Source organism: Oryx dammah, unplaced genomic scaffold, assembly GCF_014754425.2.
Source record: "Oryx dammah isolate SB20612 unplaced genomic scaffold, SCBI_Odam_1.1 HiC_scaffold_29, whole genome shotgun sequence".
Lineage (NCBI taxonomy): Eukaryota > Metazoa > Chordata > Mammalia > Artiodactyla > Bovidae > Oryx > Oryx dammah.
This window is the reverse complement of record NW_024070213.1, coordinates 1,666,302-1,692,106: the sequence shown is the minus strand read 5'-3', so window position 1 is coordinate 1,692,106 and position 25,805 is coordinate 1,666,302. Positions and strand designations below refer to the sequence as shown.

The 25,805-nt window shown below is 61.7% G+C and overlaps 1 protein-coding gene across 2 annotated transcripts in view; it reads left to right on the top strand.

Moving 5' to 3' along the window:
* The window catches only part of TAFA5 (TAFA chemokine like family member 5), a 183,360-nt gene that overhangs the window by 75,543 nt on the left and 82,012 nt on the right, over window positions 1–25,805 (top strand). The window contains exon 1 of one of the 2 annotated variants that reach the window (XM_040233616.1): window positions 306–434. The exons of the other annotated variant lie outside the window; for it this stretch is intronic. Coding sequence (XP_040089550.1) covers window positions 344–434 — 91 coding nt within the window. The 5' untranslated portion in view covers window positions 306–343. Of the gene's footprint in view, window positions 1–305; window positions 435–25,805 lie in introns of those variants that run through there. 2 annotated transcript variants of the gene reach the window in all.

Genomic DNA, 25,805 nt, shown 5'->3' with positions numbered 1-25,805 from the left:
TGGGGCCGCGGCGGCCACCCCCCCGCGCCCGGGCTCCCGGCGCCCCGCAGCCCGCGCTGGTGGCCGAGCGGCCGGAGCGGCGGCCGCCGCGGCCCGAGCCTCGGTGCTAACCTCCCCGCCCCGCCCGCCCCCTCCCCGCGCCCCCGCCCGCTCCCCTCCCCCTGCCCAAAAAGACACAGCCCGGCTCCCGGAGCGGCACCTCCAGTCGCGGCGGAGCGCGGCGTTGGCGCGGATGGAGGGCGCGAGCGGGCGGCCGCGGCGGCTGCACCCGGCGGGGCGCTGATGCGGCGCCTGGACCTTTGCTGCTCGACTTGGGGGGCGTCGGCCGCGTGGGCACTCCGCGATGCAGCTCCTGAAGGCGCTCTGGGCACTCGCGGGCGCCGCGCTCTGCTGCTTCCTCGTCCTGGTGATCCACGCGCAGTTCCTGAAAGAAGGTAATTGTCCCCCCGCGCGCCAGGCTTCCAGCACGTTCGGCCGCCGCCGCTGCGCTCGGCCCGGCCAGCCCGGCACCACTGCGGGGCCCCGGCGCCCGGCGCGCACCCTGCCGGGCCCCGCGCGGATCCCGCAGCCGCGCTCAGCCCCGGGTCCGAGGTGGCGGGCGGCGCGGACGCGGCGGCCTCGGTGCCTCTGGCGCCTCCGGGCCCCGGCCCGCTCCGGGGCTGCCTTGCCGTCCCCTTCCCCGCACGGCTCGTGGGCAGCGGTGCCCGGCCTCTGTCCGCCGGCTCTCGGTAGATGGCACCCGCGCTCCACGCTGGCGGGCCAGGCGCGGGCCCGGGCGGAGGGAGCCCGGACGAGGCCTGCGCGCCCGCACCCCGCTCTCCGCGCCGCCTTCCGGGCGAGCCCGGGGCCCGCCGTCTCTGGGAGCAGGGGCTCGCCCGCCAAAGCGCCTGGCCCCGCACCAAGTCCGGCCGCCCCGTCCTCCTCGCCTGCTTGAGAGCAGAGCTCGCGCTGCAGTGGGTCTCTTTCTTGGGACTTGGTTGAGTCGGGCAAGTTGATGGAAGCATTTGTGGGAGGGGCGGCCCTGCTCCTGCTGTCCAGGGAAGGCTCTCGCAGGGCGGGTGCCGACCCGAGTACCCGGGGCATTCCTGGGGACTTGCTGGCTCGGAGGCCCGGGCTCTGGAGGGCAGCCCGGGTGCACTGGGCTCAGCCCGGCTGCCCTTGTGGAACAGCCGGCCCGGGGACTCAGGGCCAGGCGGCGCCCACTGCTGTGGCGGCCGTGCCCTTGCCCCCAGGCCCCTTGCCCCCAGGACTGCGCGGTGTCCCCCAACCCCGGCCGACAGGGCACGCCAGCCCACCTCCAAGCCGCCCTGGCCGGGAGCGCAGGCGGATCCTCGTTAGCTCCTGGCCCTCACAAAGGATGGGTGTGCGGTGTTCAGCTGCTTGCCAGCCTACTTAACGAGCTGCCTCTGGCTCTCCGGAAGCAGGTAGGTGTGGGAGGCCAGGCTGCCCGTCACCTGCTCCTTTGGCCTGGTGTCCATTTCCTGCCCTTGGTTTTGGGTCCAGACCCTGAATGGAGAGGGGACCGCCCCCCCACCATGGGGGTGCTGCTGCAGGCCCAGGCTGCCTTGAGACGGCCGGGTGAGTTTCCGATGAACTGGAGGCCCGCCCTCCACCACCGGCCTGCTTCAGGAGTGGCTGCTTTGATGGCGTCGGGTGGTCCCTGGGGGCTAGCAAGCCACCCAGGGGCTGATCCCAGCTGCGCCCTCTGCCAGGGGACTCTGGGGCCACCAAGTGAACCACAGTTCCTCACCCTTCCTTTCCACCGGGCTGTGCTTTCAGGGGGATCTCTTGAAAGGGGGCTCCTGTGAAGTTCACTGCTTCTAAGGTGGAAAGGGCCGGGCTCTGTGTGTGTTCCCCCGGGGAGGGGGTTGTTCTGTGTACAGACAGATTCTCGGTGATCTTAGAGCCGTTGTGGTGAGAGGAGGAGCTCTGAGTGCCTCTGGCCGAGCCCCGGCCTTCCGTTCGCCCGGTGGGAGCCGACCGGTCCTGCTGTCTTCAGAGGCCCTGCCGTCCTCCTGAGGCCTCACGTCTTAAGGTCAAGACGCATGTTTTGATCGACAGAAGAGTTTCTATCTCTTGGATTCAAAGAGTCTGGGTGCAGGGCAGGGCAGGGTTTCGGGGCCTCATCTTGCTCGGAGAGAGAGGGTGCTGTTTTCTGAGGATGGGTTATTGGAGAGCCTGACACAGAAACCTCCGCGTTTACCCTGCTCTGGGCAGCAATCTCCGCGAGGTGCTCAACGCTCTGGAAGCCAGTGTAGGAACAGGGAGGTGGGGCGTGGGCCCGGAGCAGGTCCGCGCTCTGCAGGCACTCTGGGAAAGTTTGTTTGTGTGCACAGCTGTCTACAGTCCTTAGAAGCGCAGTCTGTCCATCCTGAAAGAATGTCACATTCCTGCTTCCCAGGGTGGAGCGCCCTGTGCACCGTCTCTCTGAAAGGTCAAACTGGGAGCAAGCACCCTGCCCTCCCTGACTGTCCTCTGTGGAGTTGGGAGCCCTGGGCAGGTGCTGGGGGTCAGGGGTGGGCCCACCCTGGATGCACGGGACCCCCGGGCCCTCTGGCTGGAGGCCCCAGGCCACTTCCTTCCAGGCGCACTGGCCCCAGGAGGGGGGGAGCATGGCGGGCGGACAGACAATTGTGACTTGTTGTCTGCGGACGGGTGGGAGAGAGCTGTTTAAATGGCCATTTCCCTGAATCTGGCTTTTTCAGCGGTGAAGAATGGGGGGCCCGGGGAGCCGCTTTTCCACACTCTGCCTTTTGTGTGCAGATGTGGGTCATCCCGTGGCTAATCCGTGCCCCTCTGGCCAGTCTGTCTCCCAGTGTTGGCAAAGATGAATAGGGCTGTGCACGAGAGAGAGGCGTATTGTGCTCCCTGATTGCAGTCTTGGCCAGGCTGGTCTTTGTGAGAGCCTCCTGCCCGTTGCGGCCAGCCGGGCTGGGCACCCAGAGGGCGGGGGAGAGAGGGCTGCTGCCTGGGGTGGGGGCCGCGGGGACCTGGCCACCCCTGCCTCCTCCCGCTTCCCCCTCGGGACGCCCTGCCCGTCCTCTGGGGAGCTCGGGCTGGCCTTGGCCTCTGGACACAGCCCGCACGTGCCCGGTGTTTGTGAACTAGTCCGAGGCCGGGTTGGGGGGCGGTCTGGGGAGCTGATTTCAAATGCAGCCTCTTAATCAAGAGACAGAGGGCCGGCATGGTGCTGTGCCCCAAGAGGGCAGAGGGGAGACTTGCTTTTATCTCCCTAACGTCGCTAGGTCGCAGAACACGGCCTAAGGAAGCGGCAGAAATTAGGGAGAAAAAAGATTTTCCATCTCCCTCTACCAAAGACTTGAAGGTATTTTTCTCCCAGCTTTTCAGTCACCAAGCAGATTCAGGCCCTCGGGCCGCTGCTGATGTAACCGGAGCAGTACAGTCCGCTCTTGCCTGCAGCTGTGGGTCTGAGGTCCGCCTGCATCTCCCTGTCCTTGGGGGCTGCAGAGCTGGGCGGCGGGTGGGCGTGTGATTCACAGCCTCTGTGGGAGAGCGTGTTTCGGGAGGTGAGTGTGTACGTCCGGACACACTTGCCGCAGACCCGGCCTTGATTTGGGAGGTCCTTTCTGAATCGGACAGCTGCTCTGAGGGCCGACTGTTGAGTAAACAGGATTCCACTTTGGTTCATTTAGTTAGCGCCCCATTCTGGAAGACAAGCGGCACTCTGGGAGCCCAGGGCTGGCGGGGAGCACGCTTACCCCCGGGCAGCCCCTCTGCGGCATCCTGTGAATGGCGTGACACTGTGTGCCGGGTGGTCATCACTGTAGTTATCTCGAGCTCAGGAGTGAGCCCAGGGTTAACTCTGGCTCTTACGTCTGAGTTTATTTTAAAAAGTGGACAGAGGCCTGAAAGCACAGCTCCTGGTGCCCAGGGGCCCATCAGACATGTATCTGTGGGAGCAGAGAATCACCCCAGTTACAACGCAGACGGGGCTCTCCCGGGCACTGACGTGTGCGGGCAGCCCCCGTGGGTTGGGAAGGATTGTGGATCCCGTGTCGAGCTTCCGAGCACAGAAGAGTTCTAGGGCCCAGGCTGTGCCCAGATGGTTCTCAGAGGCTGTGATAATGAGGAGGGTCAAGACAGAGGCCTAGGGCTGGTGTTCAAGTCAGCAGAAGACTGAGACGCTCTGTGTTCCAGACGCTTCCGACCACCCGCCAGGACCTCCCGGGAGGCCAGGGGCACCCAGCCCACTGTGCCTGCCTGTTTCTCCTGGAGCCTCCAGCTGTGCGCCGAGGGGCCCGGCCACGCTGCCTTTTCTCCCCTCAGCAGAAGCCCCTTTTTGAGGCCAGGGCAGTGGGGCCGGCTGGGGGGCACTTGGGGGCTGCATCGAAATAGCCCGGCTCCTCATTGCCATGTATCATCATTTCCACGTGGCAAAGAGTCTAAAACCTGCACTCACCGTGATGGGAGTCTCGTTGCGGAGCGTCTGACAGCTGGACAAAGTGAAAGCAGAGAGGGGCTGGTCATGGTGTGACTGCCCATGTGCCGGGGCACCGGGGCCTGGCTGGCAGCTGTCACACCCCCGGGGCCGGGCACAGGCGTGCAGGCTTGGGAGGGCTGCCCTTGGCCGGACTCTCCGCCCTCATCTCTGGAAGCTCTTCAGGCCCTGTCTTGGCCTCCACCCTGAGCAGGCATCACCGTGTGAGCTCCAGCTCCAGGGTCCGGTTTACAGACCTGTACGCACCAGGCTCTTAAACCAGGCTCTCTGCCTGTCCTGGGGACGCAGCCCTGTGCAGGGGCGCCAGCGGCAAGGGGGCAGGGTGGGGTGGCCAGGTCCTCTCCCTGCCGAGGGCCGCTGAGGCCTGCAGGAGGCGGGGGTGCTGGGTCCCCGACAGTGGAGCTCCACTGACGTGTGTGTGTGTGTGTGTGTTTGTGGATATGGTGGCTTGCTGTTTAGTCGTGAAGTCACATCCGACTCTCTGCGACCCCATGGACTGCAGCACCCTTCTGTCCTCCACTGGCTCCCGGAGCTTGCTCAAACTCACGTCCATTGAGTCGGTGACGCCATCCAGCCATCTCATCCTGTCGTCCCCTTCTCCTCCTGCCCCCAATCCCTCCCAGCATCAGGGTCGTTTCAAATGAGTCGGCTCTGAGCGTCAGGTGGCCAAGTATTGAAGCTTCAGCACCAGTCCTTCCATTGAATATTCGGGGCTGGTCCCCTTTAGGCTGGAGAGTTTGACGATACGGATGCGTTCACTAAACACTCTCCACAGGTGTTATGTCCCTAGGCACGTGCAGTGCGTGAGATGCACTGAGAACCCGCTCTTGGATCAGGACGCCGCCCCTTAACCTCTGCACTTGCCGGTCAGTAGACGGTCACAGGAGATGCAGAGGGCAGTGTGAGCTGTGTGACAGAAAGCATCAAGGTTGCCTCTGTGCGTCTGCATGTAACGTGTGCTGCTGTTCACACACGTTTAGTGAATGGACTCAGAGCCCCCTGGAGAGGCCCGCAGTGACCCTGGAGTCCTTGCCCTGCTGTGCTGGTGGCCAGCTGGCCCGCCGTGACCGCTTCCTTCCTCTTTCCCTCTGAGTCTGTTCCCCTGTGCGCACCGAGGCACTCACACAGGTAACACAAACATGGGAACACAGGCGTGCATGGACACACACACGTGCAGGCACACGGGGGAGCAGCGCCCAGCCTGGAGCCAGGAAGCAGGGGAGAGGCCCCTGCGGTCCCGTCTCTGCCCCCAGCACCCTGGGGCCGCCTTGCCCGGAGCAGCCACGTCCAGCGAGGCCCAGCGATGTCCACGGACAGGCCCGGGTCACAGAGGTCACAGAGGCCAAGGGGACGTGGGCCAGCGTGTGCACTCACTGTCTCTTCCTCTCTGCTTGGACCCAGAGCCCAGTGGCCCCTGGGGTCTCACACCTACCCCCTCTCACACATCCCGTACCTCGCTGACCCAGCGCCTGGCTCGTGGCTTACACATGCTTGTGCAAATGGCCTTTGGAGCTCGGAAGCTGGGTGGACATGTGATATCAGGCAAGTCACTGGACCACTGGGACCCTCAGTGTCCTCCTTGGCAGAATGGACAGGTTCGCAGACCTGAGACTTAAGCTGGTCCAGCCCGTGTTTCCTGAGCTGAAGAGGGTACTGATCTCGGATGGAGCCCCTCCAGGGACTCAGGCTGCAGCCTAGGTCCACGCCCACTCCCTGCCCCTCTGAGATTCCTTCCCCGGGTCACCCTATCTGGGAGACCTCAGCTGCGGCCACCAGCATGTTCCGGACGCGCTGGGTCTTGCTTCAGGGAGTTCCCAGAGAGGGACAGGGCCCTCCATCTCTCCCTCACAAGGACTATGGCCACCGACCCAACCTATGCCCTCCAGAACCGTCTCTGAGGCAAGAAGCTTCCCAAGGCAGATGAGAGCCCAGGACAACTGAAAGGGCAGGGGACAGGCCCAGCCCCGCAGGCCACCCCAGGACCTGTCAGACCGAGGGTCTCGGCCTTGTTCCCGGCAGAGGTGGTCCAGGAAGGAGCCAGAAGCAGGCCTGGGCCCTGAGAGCCTGGTGGGCTGGGGTGGCCCTGAGCCTCCAGGGATTTGGAGGCCGCTGATCAGGCTTGAGTGAAGCCCCGTCCTGAGCCCCACCCCAGCAGGGAGGGCCCATCCCCACATGGCCCCGGAGAGTCCGGCACAGGAAGGCCAGGACCCGCCTGCTTCCTAGCCATTCTGTAGTCCCGAGGGCAGGAAGCCTTTGCTGCCTGCCTGGGGCTGAGATGCTGTCCACGAGCTGGCCCAGGCTGCCGGCCAGGAGGGTCACCCACTGCTGGCTGCCCGGGGCTGGCAGTGGACGGAGGCTGTTCTTGGCCCACCCAGTCCCCTGGCAGTGACCTGAGCAGCAAGAAGGGCCAGCCCCCTCCTTCCAGGCACCGGTGTGTGTTTGTGGAGCTGAGGGGGTGGTTGGGGGGAGAAGCAGGGTCACCTTTTTAGCAGGGGAAGGGCAGACGCTCGCAGGTGGGGAACTGGGTGTGCGTCCCCCCAGTCGCCTGGCTGTGCAGGGCCATCTGCTTCCTGCCATCCACACGGTCTCTGCCGCTGATCGCCGTCAATGCCCCGGCGGCCCAGGGCAAGAGCTGGGCTGTGTGCTTGGCTGCGCTGTCCCATGCTGTCTCTGAGGACGCCGGCATGCACCCTGCCGCCCTCGGCTGGGTGACCTTGATGGTGTCCGTGGTGATTTACAGATGGTCCCCTGTGGATCACGTGGCCCTTTGTCCAAACACGATTTTGCAGGAGTGGGAGAGAGGCCTGCCCTGTGCCCCAGCCCCTCTGGCCCCCGGGGAGCTCGAGGGGTACCACCCAGACCACCCCCACTTACAGTAGGAAGATCCCACACGTGATTGGAGAAAGTGGGTCACAGACTCAGACCGTGCTCTGGGGACCCACGTGAGGCGTCGTGGCTGACCCCCAGCCCCGTGGACGGTGTTGCGTGTCTGACCTGACGGAGCCAAAGGCTGTGGGTGTGTCAGTGGTCTTCACAGCCCACCCATGGGGCAGGTGACCCCGGGTCCAGCCTTTCCTGCCCACGGGCCCATGTTTGTCTGTTGCCCTCCCGGGGTGCATGGGAGTCCTTTTTATTCTTTGCGTCTAATCCTCCTTAGGAGATGGAGCCTGCCCCGTCCGATGAAAACCCTGCAGGTGTGAGGCCAGGATGCTCTTGGTGGTTGAGGTCGGGGCCAGGAGACCCTGGACCATCTCAGGCCTTCCTAGGGTGGGATGGACGGTCAGAGTGGTGCCTCTCCGGCCACGTGGTGGCCATCTCTAGGACAGTGTGACCCAGGGACAGTCACGGGGCACCTCGGGCAGGCTTTGGGGGAGCCTGGCCAGCCCTGAGAGGGCCTCCTTCAGTACACTGAACTCTCTGGTGTCCTGGTCAATAATGACTTGGTCCTTATTGGGCCTGGGGTGGTCACCCTGGAGGCCTCAGTCCGCCAGCTGTGGCCCTCGTGGGTCCCATGGGCACTGGCTCCCTGGCTTGGGGGAGTGACCCGAGGTCTCAGGCTGGGTGGACAGCATGGTGATGCCGGCCTTCCCCACCCTGCAGGACTTGGGGTGAGACCTCCGCATTGGAGCTGTGACCCCAGGGTGCCAGCGGCTGGTCTGAGCCCTGGTCTCCTTGTGTGACAGTGGGTCTGGCAAGGGGCTGAGGCTGGACCTCGTGGGCGGCCCCCTCTGCTGCTGCCGCCTGTCCCCAGGGCCCCCGGTTCGGGCAGGACGCTGGTTCTGGAAGGTCCCTAAGGACCCTGCAGGAAGTCCCAACCGGCACCACACATGCCCACCCTCAGCCCTTTGTTCTTCCCAAGAGTTTGGAGGAGAGTGTGCAGCCTTTCAAACACACGGTCTTTTCAAAGTCAGCCTCTGCCTGGAGAAGGCGGGTTGTATCAGCCAGTTCCCTCTCTTCTCCAACCGCAGGAGCAGCTGAGCAGGCTCCACACGCTTCACTGAGACAGGAACCCCAGTCTTGCTGATGCTTAGCTATGCTTTGCAGGACCCCCCCGCCATTGTCCTGAGCCCCCCTTCCCCGGGAGCCCCTGCACGGCCACAGCCCCTAGGGCCAATTGCCTGGGCGACAGCCTTGCTAGGCATAGCGGCCCAGGGTGGTGCGCACATTGAGCGCCTGCAGTATGCCGGGCACGCGCTGTGTGCTGGTGCCCATGGGACCCTGTACATGACGAGCTGGGCTCCTGATGAAGCACATAGCTGAGAACTGAGCAATGGCTCCCCAGGGACAGTGCACCCAGAACCTGTGGGTGGGCCTGGTTGGGGAGGAGGTGTGATTTGCACGTGAGGTTAAGGTAAGACTCTCTGGGCACTATTATCCTGGATGGGGTCCACCCGGCATCCAGAGAGGAGCGTCCTTAGAAGAGACCCAAGAGAGGCCACGTGAAGACGGAGCAGAGACGGACGATGTGGCCACCAGCCAGGGGATGCCCACGGCCTGCAGAGGCTGGAAGAGGCAGAGGGCCCTCCCCCAGAGGATCCAGAGAGTGCGCGGCCCTGCCCACACCTCAACCTTGGACCTGTGGCTTCCAGGACCGGCGGGATGAGTTTCCAGGGTTTGCTCTCATGGTTGCTGCGGCCGCAGGAAACCAGCAGGCCGCATGCGGGTGATGGAGAGGCGCGTGCCTGGAGGAGCCCGGCCACATGTGCTGTGAGTGCAGGGGTCTCACCACCTCTGTCCCAGGGAGGCCCGGACGGACAGACGCTCCATCAGTGTTCAGGCCAAGACGTGGTCTTCTGTCTGGTGTCTGGGCCCACAAAAGCAATGGCCGTCTAGTCCCAGCTTGAGGCAGAAGCAGCATCTCCCGGCGGGTGGGGGTTGGGGGCGGCCCGGAAGTCCTCAACACGCCTCCATCCATAAATCAGTGTTTCCCAAAGCCAGGGCACGTAGGCTGTGCATATGAGATGACTTTATGTGGGCTTGGGTGGGCATTTTTCATTTTAACGGTCGTGTATTTACTTTTATGGTTACCTTCTATTTACGGCCACAGGGCTGGCTTCCTGCTCACAGAAGATGGAGAGTTCCTTCCCGACCAGACAGGGACGCTCGTGGGGGGGGGTCGCGGTGGAGGCGGTGAGCCCCGGGGGCGCGTGTTTACGGAGCATCTGCTGTGCGCGGGGCCCGGCGAACAGGCTGAGCCAGGCAGCAGGAGGCTGAGGCTCTGGGCAGGAGGGGCCCCGGAGGGTCATGCGTGCGGGTGAGAGCCATTGCAGGCTTCGCTCCAGTAGTCGCGGTCACTTCCTCGGTGTCCAGGCTGACTGAGAACAAAGGGGCCTCCCTCTAATGTGGGACATGCGCTCCACGGAGGACGCTGAAGAGAGAGGTGGGCGGTCAGCTTCCGGGGACTGCAAGACACAGGACCACGACGGGGGCTTGAAGAATGCACATTTACTGTCCCCTCCTTGTGGAGGCCGAAAGTCCAGGCCGAGACGTTGCGGGGGTGGGGGGTTCCTTCCAGGCCGCTTCGTGCTTCTGGTGGCTCCCGGCAGCCCTGGCCCTCCTGGGCTCGGGGCCCATCTCTCCAGTCTCTGCCTGTGTTACGTGGCCTCCTCCTGCTCCTCTCTTACCAGGACGCGCCCTTGCATTTCGGGCCCACCCGCATCCAGATGACCTCATCCTGAGAGCTTCACTGTATCTGCAAGGACATTTAGCCCAGAGCAGACCACCTTCCAGGGTTCTGGGTCGATCTAATAGGGTTCTCACTTCCACTGTATAATCCTAAGGGATTTGATTTAGGTCATGCCTGAATGGCCTAGTGGTTTTCCCTGCTTTCTTCAATTTGAGTCTGAATTTGGCAATAAGGAGTTCATGATCTGAGCCACAGTCAGCTCCTGGTCTTGTTTTTGCTGACTGTATAGAGCTTCTCCATCTTTCGCTGCAAAGAATATAATCAATCTGATTTCGGTCTTGACCATCTGGTGATGTCCATGTGTTGAGTCTTCTCTTGTGTTGTTGGAAGAGGGTGTTTGCTATGACCAGTGCATTTTCTTGGCAAAACTCTATTAGTCTTTGCCCTGCTTCATTCCGCATTCCAAGGCCAAATTTGCCTGTTACTCCAGGTGTTTCTTGACTTCCTACTTTTGCATTCCAGTCCCCTATAATAAAAAGGACATCTTTTCTGAGTGTTAGTTCTAAAAGGTCTTGTAGATCTTCATAGAACCGTTCAACTTCAGTTTCTTCAGCATTACTGGTTGGGGCATAGATTTGGATAACTGTGATATTGAATGGTTTGCCTTGGAGACTAACAGAGATCATTCTGTCATTTTTGAGATTGCATCCAAGTACTGCATTTCAGACTCTTTTGTTGACCATGATGGCTACTCCATTTCTTCTGAGGGATTCCTGCCCACAGTAGTAGATATAATGGTCATCTGAGTTAAATTCACCCATTCCAGTCCATCTTAGTTCGCTGATTCCTAGAATGTTGACGTTCACTCTTGCCATCTCCTGTTTGACCACTTCCAATTTGCCTTGATTCATGGACCTGACATTCCAGGTTCCTATGCAATATTGCTCTTTACAGCATCGGACCTTGCTTCTATCACCAGTCACATCCACAGCTGGGTATTGTTTTTGCTTTGGGTCATCCCTTCATTCTTTCTGGAGTTATTTCTCCACTGATCTCCAGTAGCATATTGGGCACCTACTGACCTGGGGAGTTCCTCTTTCAGTATCCTATCATTTTGCCTTTTCATACTGTTCATGGGGTTCTCAAGGCAAGAATACTGAAGTGGTTTGCCATTCCCTTTTCCAGTGGACCACATTCTGTCAGACCTCTCCACCATGCCCGCCCGTCTTGGGTTGCCCTGTGGGCATGGGTTAGTTTCATTGAGTTAGACAAGGCTGTGGTCCTAGTGTGATTTGATTGACTAGTTTTCTGTGATTATGGTTTCAGTGTGTCTGCCTTCTTCAACACCTACCGTCTTACTTGGGTTTCTCACACCTTGGACGTGGGGTATCTCTTCACAGCTGCTCCAGCAAAGCGCAGCCGCTGCTCCAGCAAAGCGCAGCCACTGCTCCCTACCTTGGACGAGGGGCATCACTTCACCACTGTGCCCTCTGACCTTGAATGTGGAATAGACATTACTTTGCCAACAAAGGTCCATCTAGTCAAGGCTATGGTTTTTCCAGTGGTCATGTATGGATGTGAGAGTTGGACTGTGAAGAAGGCTGAGCGCCAAAAAATTGATGCTTTTGAACTGTGGTGTTGGAGAAGACTCTTGAGAGTCCCTTGGACTGCAAGGAGATCCAACCAGTCCATTCTGAAAGAGATCAACCCCGGGATTTCTTTGGAAGGAATGATGCTAAAGCTGAAACTCCAGTACTTTTGCCACCTCATGCGAAGAGTTGACTCATTGGAAAAGACTCTGATGCTGGGAGGGATTGGGGGCAGGAGGAGAAGGGGACGACAGAGGATGAGATGGCTGGATGACATCACTGACTCGATGGACGTGAGTCTGAGTGAACTCTGGGAGTTGGTGATGGACAGGGAGGCCTGGCGTGCTGCGATTTATGGGGTTGCAAAGAGTTGGACACAACTGAGTGACTGAACTGAACTGAACTGAACTGAACAGGGTTCTGGGTAGGCCTTTCAGGGTTCTGGGTAGGCCTTCCGGGGTTCTGGATAGACCTTCTGGGGTTCTGGATAGAGCTTCCGGGGTTCTGGGCAGACCTACCTTTGGGGTAGGGTAGACTTTCTGGGTGGAGAAGGAAATGGCACCCCACTCCAGTACTCTTGCCTTGAGAATCCCAGGGATGGGGGAGCCTGGTGAGCTGCTGGCTATGGGGTCGCACAGAGTCAGACACGACTGAAGCGACTTAGCAGCAGCAGCAGCAGACCTTCCAGGGTTCTGGGTAGACCTACCTTCGGGGTCCACTGTTCCACTCACCGCATGGAGGCTGGACGATGATTCACCTGTGACCGGGCACTGAGGCCACCACCCAGGACCAGAGGTCTTGCAGACCTTAATGTAGCAAGCACCAGCCGCCTTCCAGCCTGGGCCTTCCCTGTGTTTGGGAGTCTCCTGGGGGCTGGGGGCTTCCTCCTGCTGAGCCCCGTCACTCCTTGATGGAAGGGGCAGTGCCCAGAGATCCCTGCATCCTGCCCTCAGAGGCCCTGGTGTCCTACCCTTCCTGGGGCCGGCCGTCTGCAGGCTGAGCTGACCGCATGGGGCCAGGACTCTGCTTCTATTCATGGATCGCACGTGTCTGTGTGAAAGTTAGTTGTTTTTTCTTTTCTTTCATTTTTTTTTAAAGAAAATTGTGAAAGCCACTTTGGCATTGGTGCCTGGCCTCCCCCAAGGCACGTTTGATTCCACTTGGAATAGTCAGTTGCCAGCTTAGCAGTTTCCCGGCACGTTATTCAAAATGTGTCTGTAACATTCATTCTCTTCACTTGCGACTCATCCTAACGAGCTGACTCATGGTTGAACCTCGAGTATTTCTTTCTTTCTTTCTTTTTTTTGTTCATTAAGTGTGTGTCTTGGCATTGAGAGCAAACTTCTGGGCGTAGTTGTCTTCCCACTGAGGGTGGGAAAGTGTGCATGAGAAGGGGGTTACTCTGCCTGAGGAATCTTCTAGAAGGGAAAGTGGTTCCTCTTGGGTGGGAAGCACCATTACAAGCAGAGACTGGAGGGTGGGAGAGGGATGCCTATGCCCCATCACAGGCTGCCCCCGGGGTCCTGCTCCCCCAGCCCCTCATCAGACGGCCTCTGACGCAGCCGTCCACCTGGAGGGCGGCAGGAGATGCCCCAAGCTCTGACCGTGCAGGGGAGGGGCGCAGAGGTGTGGGAGGTCCTGAGGGCACCCTCACTGAGGACAGAGGCCTCCTGCCGGCTTGGGGTGGGGACAGGGACCCAGGAGGTGGCCACGGGGAAGGTCAGGTGAGACTAGTAGTCGGGATCACCCTTTAGCTGCTGGAGGAGTGACCGGGGGTGTGGCGATGCCTGTGGTCCAGGAATAGCCAGTGTCCGCCCACTTGCACGTGTGGTGGGATCCCTGGGGGATGGGAGTGCTCCCACAGGGGCCCTGGGGTGAGCTCTCTGGGTCCTGAGCTGACCTCCTTCCAGGGACCAGCTTGTCCAGTTCCGTCCGTCTCTGACTTCCGCAGCCCTGAGTCCTGAGTGGGAGCCCATGGCTTCTCGGTCCAGTCGGGGCCCTCCTCCTCCTGGTCTATGCCCATGAGCACTGGTACTCTCTGTGCCTGGACCCGGGGCGGGGGCAGGGTCAGGACAGCAGGTGCCCCCAAGCATCCCGTGGCTCCGGGATGGTGTGTGTGTGGAGGGGCTACCATTGCTCCGGCCCCACCCCGCCCGGGGTCCCTGCCACCTGCACCCTCTCCCCCGCCTTGGGCTGAAACTCCTCGACACGGCCCCCTGGCTGGCGGGCAGGGAGTCGCCGGGAGCCTCCTCGTGTCATCCTGCCCCAGCCCTCGCGTGGCTGCATTCTGGGGGCTGAGAGGCTGGACCTGGCCCCTGGGCTGCAGGGCGCAGGAGCCACAGGGTCAGATTTCCCTGGAGAACTTAGCAGGACCTGCAGCGGAGGGAGCGTTCTCCGTGCTCTTTCCCCCAGCCTGAGGCTGCCTGTGTTTCCCTGGCCGATCTTGGGGGGTTGCCCTCTTGGGGCTCGCCGGGCAGAGCCCTAGGGTTGATTGCGTATGAAATCTGGTCCATGTGTGGAGAGCCAGCCCTCGGCGTCCTGGACACAGGGGCATCCTGGGAGCTTGCTGGGCGAGGGAGGGGAGACAGGACAACCGCGTTGCCTACAGCCATGGTTGGGTGTGTCCACACGGACCCAGGTAGGATCCGGAGTGGACCAGGCCGCCAGCCCGCAGAGTCGCCCGCGTACACGGTGTCTCCTGTGGAATTCCAATGGGAACTCCACGTTCACAGGCCGGCCTGGGCCCACACCCGTGTCCCCGGCAGGCTCGGGGCTTGTTTGTAAAAGGAGCCTCAGGACTGGTTACCCCAGATGCTGGAGGTGGAGGTGCTGGAGGGCGCCTGCTGGGACCGAGTTCCCCATTGTACAGATGGGAAAACCGAGGCCGGGGAGGGGCTCGCCCAGGGTGTGTGGTGCTCGGCGAATGACGTTGGCAGATGTCGAGAGTGGATCTCTCATGGGGAGACAGCTGCGGCTGAAGGTTTATGGGGGGCCATCCCCTCACGTGACCAGGGGGGCCTCCAGACTGGCTCAGCAGCCTGGGGGCCTGTGCAGGTGGGCTGAGGGATGGGGCAAGCCTGCTGCCTGGGTTGGCAGGGCTGAGTCTGGCTAGTTACTCGGCTGAGACGCTCCATCGGACCCTCTAGTCAGCGTCCCCAGGGGCCAAAGGGGCCTCGCTGCTGGAAGGACCGCGTGCTGTTTGCTCCCAGCCCCCCGCCCCCATGCCGCTCCAGGGCAGGTGCCTGGGGAGCTGGGAGCCCAACCACAGGGCCCCGTGGGGTCCTCTCCACCAGCCAGCCTGGGCACCATCCAGCTGCGGCCGTGGCCTCACTCCCTGGGCCCCCCACCCAGTCTGTAAGGGGGGATGCTCCCGGCTGTCCCCCAGCTGTGGCGAGAGGTTGGGAGCGGGAGGGGCGGCACTTACCACCATGCCCTCGTCGCATACGCCCTCAATCCACGCTGCTCTTCTTTTTAGCTATTTTTGTTATTTTTCTTGTCTACCCAAGTCCTGTTTCAAAGAGCCTTGGTTTCCTAGGAGGCTGATGATGATAAGTGCCAGAAAACAGGAGCATCTTGCCAGCCGCTGTGTGGGGGCCTGCAGACCCTCCTCAGGCCCTGGAAGCGGCCCTCCTCCCCCCAACGGAGGGATGCCCGTGTCCCTGGGGCCCTGGGGACTCACCGGGACGACCCCCAGGGTTCCCTGCAGCCTCGGGGGTAGCTGGAACCCAGCCAGGCTTGGCCCTGCGGATTGCCCAAGAGATGGCAGACCTCTGTGTGTCTGACCCCTCGAGAGGGCCCATGAGATGAGCCGGGGGCACACAGGGTCGGGGGTGCCTTGCAGGCCTCACATGCACAGGGAACCTCTTGGTTTTCTCCGTGACGAGTGCGTGTCTATCTGAATACAGGCTGGCACCTGAGGACCCAGGTCTCCTCCCAATAATTGGGAGGCCGCTGTGGGGGGGTCCCCCATCCCGTCAGCAGCTCTCTCGGACATCCCGCTGCCTCTGTGGGTGTCCAGAGAGCCCTCGTGGTCCCTGCCACCCACCTGGGCCCACCGTGCAGGCACTGCTGTAGGTGACGGGTGGACCCCCGGACATGGGGCTCTGGCCACTGAGACCACGGAAACATGCTTCAGCCGGTCATCCAGCCTCGAGGTGGGGCTGGAGGTGGGCTGAGTGCCCCCCCAACCCCGGAGGAGCCCTTTGGATCCCAGCGTGTGAGCGCTCCCTTGGCCACAGGCGGCTCGGCTGGAGGCCTGTCCAGAGCGGCCGTCCCCGTTGGCCCTGGGCGCACGAGCCACAGGTGATCGAGTCTGGAATTCAGGGCTCCCGGGGCCCCGTGCCGGGCACGTGGGGAGCCAGGCTGCACTGTGCCCCAGGGCCCTGAGTGTGTCTCCACCCGTGCACCTGCCTCGCCAGCCTTCACTGCCCCAACGACAGGGGCTCCCCCTTCCGCCTTTCTGGGGTGGCAGGGGTCTTGGGAGGAGACCAGCTCCAGCTCCGGGGGACTCCCTGCCCCCCAGTCACTGTCCCCTCCCCAGGCGCCTCTGTCCCTGTGGTCACAGACGTGCCGTCAGCCCCAGCTGGCGTGTCCCAGGAGTGAAGGCGGCTGATGGTGTGAGGGTGGTCCGGCCGCACGGAAAAGCTGGGAGGTAGATGCATTTTGTCCTGAGGATCAGCACGTCGCCACCAGCAGGAATGAGGTCCTCCAGGGAGCGGAGCCCAGAGCCACTCTAGGTCCCATCCAAGTCCGTGGGGCCGCAGAGACCATGGCGGGGTCCTTTGGGCCGGTGGGTGGGGTCTCAACATCAGTGAGCACCGGTGAATCTTGTGCCCCTGGGAGCCCGGCAGGACCCACCCTGCTCCTCGCACTGGTTAATTAGTGTCTACAAGGCCCCCAACATCGCCGGGCGCTAATCCTTTAAGAACAGAGACAGTCTTCAACGCAGCTGAGTTCCGAGCGGCATCCATTAAAACTCTGCCTGCACAGTATCATGTGGCCTTATTAAGTATCAAGATTATGCGGAAAAAAATCGTTACGTGTGATAATGCAACTTTCCGTGTGATTCCTACAGGACATTCATTATCTCCCATTCGGCTCTATTTAAGCTCGATTGCGGGGGAATTAGTGGTATTACTGTTTAAATCTTAACTTTTGTGTTAAGAAAGCACGTTGCAAAGCTTTTGAAATGTATCTTGAAAGCAGTGCCTGGTTTCTCTGGTTTAACAAGGGAGCGAGCACAAGAGATTTCAAAGCCCACTAATCTGTAGATATTTTGGTCGCGTGCCAGCAGATTTTTTTTTTTCATCTAATTTTTCAAAAAAACGTTTTGTTTTCCTGAAAGTTACTGAGATAAAGTTGTTCCAGGGAGGGCCAGGGGACATGGGGTGACTCAGCCTCTGAGAACCCGGGCTGGCCTTTCTGTCTGGTTGCCGAGGGTGGGCCCCGGCGCTGGGCTGGGGTGGGGAACTGGCCTCAGTGGCCCCATCCAAAGGCACGTCCTGGATGTGCCCCCACAGATGAATGGATAAACGAGGTCTCAACATACGAGGGAATATTACACAGTCTTCAAGAAGACGGAATCCCAACGCCTGGCACAACACAGTTGAACCCCGAGGGCACCGTGTGACTCCGTGGCCCAAGACGGACCCAGAAGGGCTAATCATGTCCGATTGCACCGACGTGAGGCCCCTGAGCAGTCACACCCCTGGAGACCGAAAGTACACGGCGGGGGCCCCGCGCTGGGGGCAGGGAGGGGGAGGGCTGTTTAACGGGGACAGAGTCTCAGTTGGGGAAGGTGAGAAAGTTCTGGAGATGATGGTGGAGATGGTCGTACCTTGGTGTGAAGCTGCTTAATGCTGGTGAGCTGTGTGCTTAAAGTGGTTAAAATGGTAATTTTCTGTGAGTACATTTTACCACAGTAAGAAAAAATTAAGGCTCATTCTCACTTGGGTCAAAGGGCAAGAACCATGTAGTTATATTATCACTTAAAAAAAATGTGATGTCCCCTTTTTACAAGGGCAGTTTTAGGGCTGGAGGCAATTTGAGCAGATAGAAAGGGACCCCCACACGCCTTTGCGCCGCAGGGTGCCTGCTCCTCGCCTCACCTGGAGGGAGGCGTCTGTCACACGTGATGAGCTGAGATCCCCGAGCTACTCGTCACCCCGGCCCGCAGTTCTGCCTGGGGCCCTGTCGTCTTGCTGGTGTGCACTCCGTGGCCTGGCAGGTGGACAGCGGCCCGTGTCCACTGCTGCGTGTCGTCCGGCGCGGCTCCCCTGCTCCATCGTCACCTTCTCGCTCTGCCCGCTGGGCACTGGCCACCGGCCGTCGGGCTGCAGCTCTTGGGCCCAGCGCCTGCCTCTCCCAGCCCCGGGCGTGCGAGGGGCCTCGGGACCGCCCCTCCTCCGTAACCAGGCTGCGTCTCTATTGCCCTGCTTTGCAGTGTGGCATTTATGGCACAGGACAAGACACAGCTGAGATGCCAGCATTTTAGTTTACAACCTCTTTTTTTCTTTAACACCAGGAAGCGGTGCTCACAGAACTCTGTTCCCTGTGAAGCGCCAGTAATAGTCCGCCTCTCTCAGGAGAGGACGCCCCTCCCCTCTGCTCCTCCACCCAGCCCTCCCACCTCCCTCTGTCTGCCCCCCACCAGGTCCCCCAACTGTGCCCCCGCTCCCTGGGCTGGTGGAGGCTTCGCCCCCTCCTCTGTGATTCACATGGGAAGAAACCCACCAGGCGGCTCGTTCAGCCCCTCTGCTCGCAAACCCCTTCCCCCACCACCCGCGTGTGTGTGTGTGTGCGTGTGTGTGTGTGTGTGCGTGTGTGTGTGTGTGTGTGTGCACGCGTGATCTCCAGGAGCGGAGCCAGCCAGGGGTGTGCAGAGAGAGGGGTCACACGATGGCGAAGTCATGGTAAACCCAGATCTGACGGGAGCGAGCCCGCAGGCTGGGGCGGGGCCACGCTGCGTTCTGCTCGGGCGAGGCCCACCCAGCCGCTAGTGCGTCCCCTGCATCACGGGTCCACTAATGGGAGTGTTATCTCGCCCCCAAAACACTATCACGGAACCACCGAAACTTGTGTTTGGTCACGTGTCTGGGCGACGTGGCCCAGCCAGGTGGTCCGTGAAGTCGGCCAATGTGGGGAGGTGTGTTCAGGGTGGCTGTGGGGGCCTGGAGGGGGCGGCACCAATTATGGAAATGGTTCAGGGCTGACGGTGGGCATCCCTGAAGGAGCATCTCCTCCTGGTGATGGAGGGTTCGGTCAGCACCTGGGACAGGGGTCATCCAGGGGCCTGGTGATGGGCTCATCCCCAGACAGGTGTCCTCAGGGCAGGCCAGCAGGGGTCAGAGGTCAGCAGGCGTCAGGGGGCCAGCAGGGGTCAGCAGGTGTTGGGACCAGCAGGGGGCCAAGGTCAGCAGGGGTGGGGTTAGAAGGGTCAGAGGTTAGCAGGGATCAGGGTTGGGGAAGCTCGGCTCTGCTGATGACACAGCCTGTGGGCTGGGAGCTTGATGGCTGGGTGCCCGTTGAAAGTCCGGGGCAGTGGAGTGCCTGGCGGGCGGCTCCCAGCCCCTCACCTGCCAGGACAGCGTGCTCAGCGAGCAGCCCCCAAGGCGTCCTCACTCCAGGGGCGGGAGCCTCAGTGGCCTCCCGGTGCGAAAGCGCTGTGCCGTCTCCTCCCCCGGGCAGGTCTGCTTCGGCTGGGCGCCCTGCCTGTCGGGGCTGCCATTCTTTCGGGGGGCCGTCCTGTCATCGAGGCTCACAGCCCTGGCACCCACCCTCACGGCCAGTGGCAGTCTGCCCAGAGTCCCCAGGTGTTCCCCGAGGTTCCCTGCTCACCTCGCTGGGTTCAGAAGCCCTGCCTGGGGGCGGAGGTACCCACAGCTCAGCGCGCAGGTGGGGCACCCTGCGCCGGTCACCCAGGCCTTGCTTAAGGCTCTCCCCGTCACGCACTTCTCGTTTGGGGCGGCCTTGTAGTGCCCTGTCTCTGCCAGACTCTGGTGCAAATGAAACAGCAGTGAGCGGGCGGGCGGGCAGGGGGCCTGTAGGGGGTGGGGACAGCCCAGAGCTGGGGAGGAGAGGTGTGTGTGCAGGGACACAGGGGGCGGCAGCCCAGGGAGGGTCCCGGCAGGTGGGCCCCGGGCACCCGCCACGTGCTTCAGCGCAGAGGCTGCTTGAAGGCCTTTGCAGATGAAGAGGCTGTCGGTGGCCTCTGCGGCCACATCTGTCCTGTCCAGTGAGGCACGTTCGCCCTTGGGTTTCATCCTTTAAAAGTGTGTATGTGTGTGTGTACGTATACACGTGTGCGTGCATTCACATATCTTTACTGTGGCGTGTGTGTGCGTGTGTGTGTGTGTTTGAGCAGGTGATGTGTTGGCGTAGGTAACACTTTAAACTTCGTGCACAGTTTGGAAGGAAGACTGCAAGACTGCACCCTCGCGGGCACCTGCCCTGGGCACAGGGTGTACCTGGGCAGAAGGCCCTGAGCTGACCCAAAGCAGCTCGCAGACCTGCCAGCCTCTCTGTGTTCCTGGGTGGGAGGCTTCTTCTCCCAGAACAAAGCTTTTATCGTCTGTGGTTTCCACTCTTGGCTCCGGGTCCCGTCTTGCAGGTCCTCCTGTGGCCGGGCTGCCATCTGAGCATCAGCAAGGGGATCCCCAAGGGGCTGGGAGTGCAGAGGCCCCTGGCTCTAGGTCCTGGGTCTGAGGTGGGGCTTCTAGGCAGATGGCTGCCGTCTGTCAGGTTGGTCCCTCTTCCAACAAGCAATTTTCACCGTAACGCCTCAGCTCCCCAGATGGTCAGCAACACGCACCCCACGGGAAAGTGGGCCCCCAGCCTTAGTGATGGACGGCCTCCAGATGTCACTTCAGGAGAATGCATTTTGGGGCAGGGTGTCCTGAGGCCAGGCCCCTCTGCCTCTCGGCTGCCAGGGTCATTGAAGCCCAGAGGTCACCCAGCTTTGGGGTCCTTGGCTGAGCAGGAGGTCCATGGCCAGGCAGGGTCGTGACACACTGTGGACATGCCTGGGGCATCCCTGGGTCACACAGGACGGTCCTGGCTCCTCTATCTGACCTCCACTGACAGTGCCAGGATGTGGGCTCACTGGGGCACCTGGCCCCATGGGTTGAAGTTGGTCCCTTTTGGGCACCAACAGCCTGTCCATGCCCACATGGTGCCCACTGGGTGCTCCTCAGTGGCGAGCTGCTCGAGGTTGTCATGGAGACACATCCAGGGCTAAAGCAGGGTTTGGTTGTGGACTCTGGGCCTGGGATGGGTGACTTCTTGGTAGAGGCTTCCTTCTTTTCCCGTACTGTTGCCCTCTGTGCTGACAGTATGCCAGCATTGTGAGCTGGGGCCTCTCCAGTGGACTCCTCTTGAGCCCCGGCCCTAGGCTGGCACCGGAGTGAGGGGTGGAGAGAAGGCCGGGGCAGGGGACCTGTGAGGAAGCAGTCAGGGCTTCAGGAGTGGTGGGGGCCATCCAGGAAGGGAGAGGCAAGGAGCAGAGCGGGCAATGGGAGAGGCTCAGAGGCACCTGGCCAACCCAGCAAGCGTGTGATACTGATGATACTGATGGTGGTGGTGACGGTGATGGGGGTGATGGTGGTGTGATGGTGATCACTGGACATGAGTTTGAGCAAACTCTGGGAGATGTTGGAGGACAGAGGAGCCTGGCGTGCTGCAGTCCCTGGGATCTGAGAGACATGACTCCGGGACAAAGCAACAGTGGTGATCATGATGACGGTGATGGCTGTGGGAACCAACCTATGTCTGGGTGCCTTTCATCCACCACCTCCTCTAATCCTAGGAGCCCTGGTCGACTGAAAGCAGGTATTACCTCCGTTTTACAGGTGAGGTATTTGAGGGTTCAGAGGTGAAGTACCTTTCCCAAGGTTCAACATGAATAGTTTAGCAGGCCTCAAATGTCAACTTGAGACTGACTGATTCTAAAATTAGACCCTTTCTCACTCCAAGGCACACAGTGGAAAGAATTATAATCTGTTTAGTTGGCCTGAGTGGCAGGAGAGGCTGCTGGTGTCTGGAGCCCTGAGGAGTCAGTATCTGGATGTGACTGTCCTGGGCCCCGCCCACCGCTGAGGTGAGCATTGCTGACCCTGGGCTGAAGTGCCCACAAGGCCAGGCCCAGGGAGCCGCTAGGCCCACAGGGCTCGGGTTCTGGGTTCACAGTCCTGGGCAGTGGACTCGGCAGCCTTCCTCCCAAGTAGGGTGCTGGGTCTGTATATGGGAGACAGAGCAGGGCGGTGCTTAGGGGAGACTCAGCCCTGTGGCCTGCGAGCCAGCACAGGTCAGACCTCAGGAGGCCTCAGCACTCGGCCTGCTGGGGGACAGCTGGGGAGGCCTCGATTGCCCTCTGGAGACTCAGCCGCAGAGCCCGGGCTCAGCCTCTGGGACATGCGTACCCTGTGTGCGGGGAACCTGCCCCAGAAATCCTGCCTCAGGGAGCCCGTCTTGGGACACGTGGGCAGCTCCCCTGGGACCCGTCCGGGGGCAGAGGGGGAGGGTCCTCCGGCATCTCTGACACAGAGACTCCCCTGCCCCCGCCAGCACAGGGGCAGGAACACAGGTGATACTCTCAAAGCGGAAGGAAAGTGGGTTTATGCTGTAGGTGCGACTCTCCCAGGGTTAGCCCGGAGACCCGTGTTTATAAACACGGATGTGTGTGTGAAACAGACAGAGCAGGAACAGGGCTGAAGAGCCCACCGTGGCCGCTTCCTCGGGTGGCGTGATTATCTGTGAAACTTCTCTCTTCTCTGACTTTCTCCTTTTTAAGTAAACATCGTGTTTGCTCGTAATCGCAAAAACGCAGCATTAAAAAGTGCCTTAGCTGCTCCCTCCGCTCTGAGGGTTGGCCATCGTGTTCCCAAGGGGCGCGCCACCCCTCACCTGCGTCTTACCTGTGCGCCCGAGCAGACACAGACACGTGGGGCAGGACGATTCTTTCCTGTGCCGTCGAAGCTGCAGATGCAGGAAGTAGAGGGTGGGGGAGGGGTGCGTGTCCGGTGTGGGCAGAGTTTCCTTTCAGGAAGATGAGACAGTTCTGGAGAGGATGGTGGCGGTCGCACGGCAGAGACTGTGCTGAATGCTGCTGAGCTGTGCCCTTAAGAGCAGTTCCGAAAGTGAGCTCCGTCCTGTGCGTTTCACCAGGATAGGAGCTAACTGACTAAGGAGAGGACAGCCCCTCCCCGAGTCACAGCCGAGCCCGCAGGCCCGTGTGTGCACTGCCCCACCCCAGCCTTCCTCCTGCCAGCAGGGTGCCGGGCCCCTCTCAGCTCTGCAGGGCGTGGGTGGCTGGGGGGTGAGGTGGCTGCTCCCTGCCTTTCACCCCGGAGGCCCCACGTGGGGTCTGTGTCGCCCTTTCGGGCAGGTGCCCCCCGACCCCTCTGTCCTATCCCCTCGCGGGCACCCCCGTGAGGCCCACCGGCCTGAGTCTGGGGTGTGTCCTGGGCTGGGGGTAAGGGCGGAGAGCCCCAGCTGGCTCCAGCCCCAGGGAGGGCGCTGAGTCTCGGGGCCCAGGGATATCGGTTGTGTTCTTTGCCCAGAGCAGATGCTGGGCAGGAAGATGGTGAGCTTCGCAGCCCTTCCTGACCCTGGCCCACCCACGTGGTGCAGAGGATACAGCGGATGCACTTAGAGCAGGGTTCTCGGGGAGGGGTCAGCCATGTGTGTGTGTTCTGAGGGGCGATGGCACCGCTGTGAGCTGACAAAGCTCAGGGCAGGCTCTGTTCCCAAAGGCCCTCCAGCTCTTCCCCGCTCCTGTGACTCCAGACGGGGCCCCTTTCCAGCAGAGGGAAGGCTCCCCCCAACCCCGGGGTCCCAGGCAGGATGGCAAAGCTTCCGTGGTCCAGGCACAGGGGCCCTGACCCACAGCTGCGTGGGCATCACAGCTTCTGAGCCTGGACCTGATCTCTGAGGCTCCTTGGCGCGGTGCTGGCAAGCACTGGTCTTCCGGGGGAGAGTGGACTCGGATCCCTGAGGATGCCGGAGAGCGCTGGTCAGCCCCTGCTCACTGGGGTGGGGCCCTCTGGAAGCAGCACTTACGGAGCGAGGAGCAGTGGAGGGTGCAGGGCTGCAGGCGGTGCGTGCACCCTGGGCGGGGGTGCCTTCCTGAGCGGAGGCTGTGGCCTGGGAGTGGTTGCTCCGCCCCTCCCACACACCCCTACATGCCCAGAGGTTCCAGGAAGGGTGGCCCAGGCCAGGGCATTTCTGGGCTGGACACGGAGGTCCCGCTGGGTCCAGGGAACATGGATCTGCGTCCTCTCTCGGCTCTCAGTGAGCACAAGAGCCGGCCCCCCACCTTAACCCACTCCACCCCATACCCCCACCCTTGGGTGGCTGCCGTGCCCGCAGGGGCAGGACTAGGTGCCCACACCCTGGCAGCCGCGCCGCCGTGGCCCGACAGCCCAGGTGCCCCCGGGGGCGGCCCAGCGCAGCCTGCCGCTGCAGTGGTCATCTCTGTCCCATCAGAGCAGTCTCTCCCACAGAAGCCCGAGGCCTCTTCTCGGGCTCTGGGTGTGAGCTGTTGTAGGTCCAGTGGCGGGCTCCTCCTCCCCCGAGACCCTCTCTGGCAGGAGGCAGGGGTTGGCAGGTCCGGTTTCACAGGTCATTGATGCGAGAACTCAGGCGCTAGCAGCGCAGAGCTGACCGGAGTTTGGGGCTGGGTTGCGGGGGTTCCTGGTGGAGGTGATGACCGGGCTGACTCAGGAGGAGGGGCAGAGATCCTGGTAGGCGGCACAGTGAGGCGCCGAGGCAGAGGGTCTGGTTGACATCAGGACGGCGTCACTTCCAAACAGGTGGTCCCTGGAGATCTGCTGGGGGCGGGTAGCCGCACTGAACCTGAAGGGCCCCCACCCTGCCGTCCTGCAGAAAAGGCCACGAAGGGGTCCTCAGGGGTCCAGGAGGGAGGGGCGTGTGTGACCCCCACACGGAGAAGACTGCAGGTGCAGCCACTGGAAAAATAAGCCTACCACCAGGGGTGCAGAAACGCCTTCATAAAGCCTGCTCCACCGAGGGCTGTCGGTTTGACAGGCGTTGGGGGCAGCAGCATCGCAGAAGGGGAGCTGAGGCCGCGGGCCCCGACCCGCTCCCTGAGAAATGTGGGCAAGGCCAGGAGGGCAGACCCTGCCTACAAGGCTCCTGAGATAAGAATTGTTGTTTACACCTTGAAATGTTTGACGAACTTAACAAGAACATCCAATGAAGGAGGCCCAGACGGTAAAGAATCTATCTGCCTGCAGTGCAGAAGACCCAGGTTGAATCCCTGGATCAGGAACATCCCCTGGAGAAGCAACAGGCAACCCACTCCAGTGTTCTTGCCTGGAGAATCCCTTGGGTAGAAGAGCCTGGCGAGCTACTGTCCACGGGCTCACAGAGTCAGACACGACTGAGCAACTAACACTTTGATGAGATTCAAGTTGCAGTGGCCATAAATAAAGCCCTGGGGAGGGGTGGGGCGGGTACCCCAGGCCCGTCCGTGATTTTTCTGGGGCCACGTCGGCCCTTCAGTCTGCACTGAGCAGCCCCCGGGCGCCCGCGGCTGCAGAGTCAGGCCACGTGCCATGTCCTCGTTACAGAAAAGCCCTTCAGACCCCAGAGCCAAGGCTTCGATGACCCGAGTGTGGAAAGCGCCGTTTGCTGCCGGAAGGACGGTCCCAGTGCCCTCAGCTGCCTTGGAGGCTGGGCTCGGGGCATCCAGGCAGGCAGAGCGGCATCACTCTGTAAGGCAGGCACGCACGTCCTCTGTCATGGCCGACTGTAGCCGTGGGGGCTGGTTGGGGGGACCGGCACCAGGACCAGCTTGGGCCTGCCTGACCCGTGCCCGCCCCAGGCCAGTGGCCGACTGCTCCACCCCAGGTCCTCCCTGCGGTTCCTTATAACAGGGAGGCAGGAAGGTCACGGAGCAGGACACATGACTGGGACGATGGGGGCAGGTGTCTGAGCTCCGTGGGGAGAGGCCCAGGAGCCTCTGGAAGCTGGGGGCTGTCCTCTGTGTTGCTGGAGGCCTTCCTGGCGGTGGCGCCGTCTGTTTCAGGAGCCACAGGAGGTCCATACACAGCTGATCGGGGCCCCCGCACGCCCCCCGCACGCCCCCCACACGCCCCCCACACGCCCCCCCCGC